The sequence below is a fragment of the Carlito syrichta genome, unplaced genomic scaffold, assembly GCF_000164805.1.
Source record: "Carlito syrichta isolate Samal-C Ts95f unplaced genomic scaffold, Tarsius_syrichta-2.0.1 Scaffold308087, whole genome shotgun sequence".
Lineage (NCBI taxonomy): Eukaryota > Metazoa > Chordata > Mammalia > Primates > Tarsiidae > Carlito > Carlito syrichta.
Window position 1 is genome coordinate 41,143 of NW_007252183.1, and position 7,116 is coordinate 48,258.

Below are 7,116 nucleotides of genomic sequence, written 5' to 3' on the forward strand. Positions count from 1 at the left end.
CACTTTAATCTTTCTGCTGAGCTACAGAATCACAAGAATGTGTCTTTGGAGCACACGTCAAGCAACCATTTCCTGTCCTGCTTGGTGCTGGGCAGCTTTTCACTGCAGGCATTCATACTCAGAACACATTCAAGACATGCTAAATTATGGGACCTGTGTGAGCACTATCTGTGAACCTAGCCCATGTTGTCTTTGCGTGGTGTTGACGGAGGAAGGGAGGGAAGGAAGTGAGTGATTAAAATGGATGGAAACAAACTTATCATTTTCAATTTTGATCCACAAGAATCAGTATGAAGAGGCTTATATTCTTCCACCCTAAGTTCTGATGGATGATGCTTTTCTGCTACTAGTCTGGGATCATATCATTTATACTATCAGGAATGAACTCTTGGGTTTCATTTTGCCATCGACAAGTGATAAGGACATATCCCCTCCTCTGAAAAGATGCATATTCGCAATCTGGCATTCGTTCTCCTTCTATTAAACTACAATACACCGCCTGTATTATTCTATTGCTTTTCTTACATCTTTTAGTTCCATCCTTACATGGCACTGTTTTAGTCTTACAGATCTCTTGCAGCTCCTCATATTCCATATAAAGGAAGAAATTCTCTGGCACACAACGGAGCCTGTAGTGGACATTTCTATACCACATTTCATCTCTACAGTACATGCTACTAAAACTTGTCCCACGTTCAGCAATGACCTTCCGTAGGGCTTTTTCTCTGGAAGGCTTTCTGGTAGGTCCTGTACCATAAACTTCCTCCAAATATTCTGCAAATTCTTTTCTATCAGTTGGCACATAGAAACCATTGATATTCCCTAGAAGCTTCTGGGCCTGCAGTGAATGTAGCAGCAGCAGCAGCAGCAGCAGCAAAGGCAGTGGGTGCATGGTGACCAGAGTCCTCATCCTTTCTCTGTAGGGAATAAAAAGGATAAGGGGATATATTCTATTGGGATGATGTGCTTGCTTTTATTTCTTGTAGAGTCCATATCTATCACCAGTCCTGTTCTGAGCTCCAAGATGTTGTGCCATTTAAAAATAACTATAATTGACAATTCAGAATCTATTTAGCTAACTCTGAAAGGTTGACTGACACATTACCTTGCCAAGTCTGTGTCAGCCCTAAAGACTGGATAAGGGAGGGAAGGGTGAAAAGAAGGAGAAGGAGAAAGAGAGAGAAAGGAGAATGGGGAAAGAGAGAGAGAAAGAGAGAGGGAGGGAGGGAGGGAGGATGAAAAAGGGGGGAGGGGAGAGGAGGGGAATTTTTGCCAATTGTTAAGCATCGGGGACAGTCTACTTTTTTAGTAGAAAGTATCATCTTTCATAGAGGACTCCTAGACCTATTTATCATTTTCTATTCCTATTTCAAATCTGATTGTTTCTCACTAATTCTTAAAGGGACTTTTCTCTCAGAGAAAGTCAAGAACTTTAGGTCTACCAGAGAGCAGACTTCTAGGCTTGTCTGCCTGTGGACTCCTTACCTCATTCAATCCTTGTGTTGCCTATTCTTCAGAGAATGGATATTTCGAGGCTGGGGAGATCCTGATACTGGGGATATTGAATTCAGTGAGAAAGCAGGATCCTGCAAGTAGGAAGAGAGAAGAACAAATCTCGGCAGCTCATTAAATATTGTAGGGGTCAACTTAAAATAAAAGTAATAATAACATGGATAACATAATGAGCAGTTATGTACCATGTACTAAGCTAAGTACTTTACATGTATTATTTTCACCATCCAAACAATCAGAGAATAAAGGCACTTTTGTTGTTGTTGCTAGTATCTTCCCCAACCTGATTGATTCTTTACTTGTTATAACCGAGAGACCCTGATCTATGAATGATGGAGACAGAGGTAGAAAGAGTCTCTGACTCCAGGCTGGATGTCAAGTTTGTATATATGTGAGCAGGAAAGGTTAGAGAATGGTGGTACTAAAGAAAGTGGATTTGAGTGGACATGTCAGAAAGTATAGACAATAGGAAAGCTGAGTATAAGAATGCAGAAAATGGAATAGAAAAGGAAAAAACTGTCTAAAAGAATGATGTGAGAATGGGCAATCTGATGTGGCTGTGTTCATAAACGATTCCTCCTGCCCCTGCTTTCACACTCTCATCGGTGTCCTCCAGGGAGTCTCTTCGGAAGCGTGATCCTAATGTGACAGGCCAGAGAACTCAGCACACACTCCTATATTGAGAATGTGGAGCCTGTGTAACATCTTGGGCTGGAGAGAACAAGGCAGCACATGTGTGAACAGCAGAGTTCAAGGGGCCTGTGGCCCTGCCTTTGTATATAGGCAACGCCACAGGACTGAGGGACCCATACAGGGCAAGTTTATAAATAATATTTATAATAAAATATTTAGAATATATATGTATAACACCTTGCAAGCTTAGTGCTGATGAGTGTGTAATAAGGTGGGCAACCATGCATTTCTGATCAGAAATAAATTGTTTCAATCCTTTAAAAAAAGTTGACAAATATTTTAAAAGTCAGATTATTTTTCCCTTAGAGTATTTAATATCTAGAATTCTAAGCTGAGAAAATAATGAGAGGTACTGTACTAATTTACATGGTAAGATGGAGAGCAAATTTTACTTAAGAAAGACAAAGACTGAAAATGCATATGTCCAATAAGATGGGAAGGTTAAATTGAGTCTGATATGTTCATAGCAATAACAATAATACATATGCCAATAATAACTATTTAAATAAGAATAAATATTTGAGATAGTATTCTGTATTCATGAAATTATATGTTCTTAGAATGGGCCATTTTCCAGACTATACAAATATATTAATACATGAAGTTTTAGAGATATGGAATATTTTGTGATATAAGATTATAGTAGTAGGACTGTGGCTGACAATGAGAAAAATACCAAGCAAATTATTTTGAATGCAAAAGGCACTATATTGACTCACAGAAGATGGAAGTCCAAGAGGTACAGCAGGAGAAAGAAATCAAATTCTTCACTAGACTCCTGTTTTCACCCTTTGTTGCTCTTCTCTCCTTTGAATGTTAACTTCATTCTCATGTAGTGTCTCTCCATGTAATGGCAGAGTCAATTATTGTCACCTTGTAGCCTTATATTTAAGGATGCAATAAAAAGTGCCATCCCCTCCCATCTTTACCAACATGGAAAATACTTTTTCTGATTGGCTATGCTTCTGTCACATGGATAAATCCACGTGGGGCCTTCTGATTGGTAATCTGAAACACATGCTTTTCTTTGAGAAGTATAGGTAAAATTACACTATTATATTCCAGCAGAGTCCCAACTGCTGACAGAAGGGTTGTTTCCTACTACACAGAAAAGGAAAGAAGATCAAATACAAAAGTAGCAAAAGAGCATTACAAATGATTGGGGGAAAAAAATCAAAACACTATATTCTATTTATAGCATGATCCCAATTAACAGAAATAGAGAGCACATGGGAAAAAAAGAAAAATTCAAAATAAAATCTTAAGTGCTATTTATATATATTTCTCATTACTTTTTTATTCTTATTTTTAAATATGTCAATTTTACAAACTCAAAAAAGTAAGAATAAAATGTCATTGAAGAATTGAAATTTTAAATCTAGATTTGTCATGTTTATTTATTTTTATTTCAACAGCTTTAGGGAGTTTTGGTTACATGGTTGTGTTGTATAGTGAAGAAGCCTGGTCTTTAAGTGTACCCACCACCCCTACCTGTACACATTGTACTCAATAGTGGATTTGGCATGTTCTTAAATATTGTGTCAATTTCTCAAAACCCCATGTTTTGATATCAGTGAATTCCCACTTTTCTTTCTTTCTTTCTTTCTTTCTTTTTTTTGTTTGAGTTGGAGTCTCACTCTGTCGCCCAGACTGGAGTGCAGTGGCCGCTCCCGGCCACCGCAGCCTCGACCTGCTGGGCTCCGGTGATCCTTCCACCTCAGCCTTTCAAGTAGCTGGAATTACAGGCGCGTGCACCATGCCCGGCTAATTTTTGATTTATTATAGAGACGAGGTCTTGCCAAGTTGCCCGGGCAGGTCTTGAACTGGTGGACTCAGGCAATCCACTCACCTCGGCCTCCCAAAGCATGGAATTACAGGCTGAACCACCGAACCCGGCCAAATTTCCACTTTTCATCAGCATCAGAAAAAGTCAATTTCTTTTTCTGAGTGGTTAAGCAAAGAGAGATTATTAAACTTCAGTCCTTGGAATTAGACTAACCGTTGTGAGTAAATCCCAGAGTATCTCTTCATTAAATCCAGTAGAAAGATCTAAGTTTTCACCAACTTCAAATTAAAATTTCACAAATATTGTGAGGCAATATTTATGCCCCAGACCTTCACACCCATGACCAAACTGAGAATGATATTAGGATGGGAAAATCTGGAGAAAACTGTTATCCTTGTGGGAAAAGAAAATAATCAAAAAATTCACTGGTGTATCATGTCTTTTGCTCAATTTAAAATATTCTCTCCCTAAGGCCACTGTAAAAACTTGAATGTTGGAGCTTTAAAGGCCACACAGAATAGACGTACAAAAAACCAAAAGTTCCTCAATAATTAAAAATTAACCTTCAAAGCACAACTGTAAAGTAACTTTGACATTTTGTTTTACAAAAATGGAGTCAAGCCAGTTCTGGGATCACTGAACTCTCTTCATAATTGCAACTTTTTGCAAACTATTTTTACTCATACCTTGTTAGTTTCTTAATTGTACAATTCTATAAAACTTTAAAACTGTTTAATTTGATAGCTATTTGCTATTTTTTTCTGTAATGTTAGCATGAATTTAGAAGGTAGACTGAGATATGGTCATTGGTTTTTTTTATTTCATCAGTTGGTCTTTCTCAGAGGTCAGGTATAGCAAGACATTATGAGTATGAAATATATTAGGATAGGATATCTCACAGATTTTACATTGGAAAAGCAAAATAAATCTAGTGAGAAAGTGGGTTCTATATTAAAAAAAAACCTGGCTAGGCTTGGTGGCCCACACCTATAATCCCAGCACTTTGCGAGGCCAAGGTGAGAGGATTGTCTGAGCCCACGGATTCGAGACCAGCCTGGGGCTACTTGGTGGGACCTCATCTCTACAGTTAAAAAAAAAACAATTAGCTGGGTATGGTGGTATGTGCCTGTAGTTCCAGCTACTTGGAAGGCTGAAGCGGAAGGATCACCAAGCTCAGTAGGCCAAGGTTGCAGTGGCTGTGAGCGTGCCACTGCACTCCAGCATGGTGACAGAGTGAGCATGGTGACAGAGTGAGACTCCAACCTTCCCTCAAAAGAAAAGAAAAACATAACAAAATAACATAGATCCCAGTACTGATATCACACACGCTTGCGTGCACACACACACACACACACACAAACACCACACTCCTCAATTTACTACGGACTAGAGATCAAAGTAATACTTTAGAAACATTGAGGATATTGAATATTTTTCATAGTTTTGGAGTCAATAAGTGATGATCTTACTTAAAAAGACAAGAGCATACGCATAAAGAAAATCATTGAAAGACTTAATCACACACACATAAACTGAATCACGTACCATATACATGAGTAAACAGAAAATCTCACCATAAACAAAAAAACATAATAATCATCTCTAATGTCAAAAGATACTACAAATACAAAGACCAACAAGAGAGCTTGAAAATAATGCTTTCTAAATAAATATGTGAAATGTGAATTTTCTTTTACAAACTCAGGTGTTAATTTCTTTTCTAAAGCTAACACATCTGCACAAAATCTCAAGTTGAGGGTGGCAGCAAAATATACCTCAGTTATTATTTTAGGTAATTTCCACCTTTCTTATAGAATGCCAGAAATCCAGGAATCTGAAGTTGTGCTGGTAATATAAAAAGTTCAGTCAATTGTATGTGGGTGTTAAATGGGATCAACATAGCTCCTCTTTCTGTTATAAAGCATTTTAATATTGAGCATACTGTTTTCTCCCTGCCTTTCAGAGATCTAAACAGTTTAAATGTACCACAAATGCCATTAACTTTCACTTTAACCATCAAGACCTAAAGTATGACAACTTCTTGTGTTATAGAAACAAAGAAATCAGCCGGGCTCGGTGTCTCAGTCTGTAATCCCGCGCCTTGGGAGGCTGAGGAGAGTGGATTGCCTGAGCCCGCCAGTTCGAGACCCGCCTGGGCAACTTGGAGAGACCTTATCTCTACAATAAATCAAAAAATGAGCTGGGCATGGTAGCACCTGCCTGTAGTTCCAGCTACTTGGAAGGCTGAGGCGGAAGGATCGCCTGCACCCAGCAGGTGAGGCTGTGGTGGCTGGGAGCAGCCACTGCACTCCAGTCTGGGCGACAGAGCGAGACTCCAACTCAAAAAAAAAAGAAATCATTTCTTTCTTTTCCTTTTATTTTTCTAAAATAATAAAAACTAAGACTAAATTGCTTTAGTCTTCTAAAGTAATACAAACTAAATGATAATTTATAACAGTACAAGATATAAAATGTCAATTTATATATTATTCTTCCAAGTGACTTCCTGAAAAATCCTTGTAATGCATAAAAGATAAACACCCCTATATAAGGAACCCCTAAAAGGTAAGTACTATGAAATTGTTTGTTAAAGCAAATTTCTTTTCCATTTCCAGTTACCAACCTCAATATTTGTTTTCCTTCACTCTTAGGAACAAAATAAGCTTATACAGTGAATTTCTATATCTCTCTTACAGGTAAAAGTGGCCATTTAACTAAATCAGATATAATTAGAAGTACTCACTTGTAGGACTTCCAGAAATGCTCCTTCAAAGAGAGGGAGGTCATTTTGAATCTACTGAGCTTTCTTCTGATGCTGACCTGGAACATGTGTGTGTTGACTGAAGTTCAGCTGCCATCTTGTACTAAAACAGTCCTTGAGAATAGAAGCCACGCTCAGAGGTTGGCAGAATTGGGTCAGGTGAGCTCAGGTTTCGGGTAAAAACATAGCCCATGGCAATCCCGGAGTGCTTTACCTCCAGTTTGCTTTTACATGCAGGTGAGCTCAGGTTTCGGGTAAAAACATAGCCCATGGCAATCCCGGAGTGCTTTACCTCCAGTTTGCTTTTACATGCAACAGAAGAATTTCTTTCTTTCTTTCTTTCTTTCTTTCTTTCTTTCTTTCT

At 38.3% G+C, this 7,116-nt stretch overlaps 1 protein-coding gene across 1 annotated transcript; it reads right to left on the minus strand.

Moving 5' to 3' along the window:
* Window positions 1–346: 346 nt before the first annotated feature.
* RNASE9 (ribonuclease A family member 9 (inactive)) lies at window positions 347–910 on the minus strand. Its single transcript, XM_008064870.1, has one exon. It carries the CDS (start codon window positions 908–910, stop codon window positions 347–349), a length of 564 nt encoding a protein of 187 aa, XP_008063061.1.
* Between the last annotated feature and the right edge of the window lie 6,206 nt (window positions 911–7,116).

Excerpts from the sequence above, each read along its gene's own strand:
- RNASE9 (XM_008064870.1), bottom strand. The coding sequence starts at position 910 with ATGAGGACTCTGGTCACCATGCACCCACTGCCTTTGCTGCTGCTGCTG.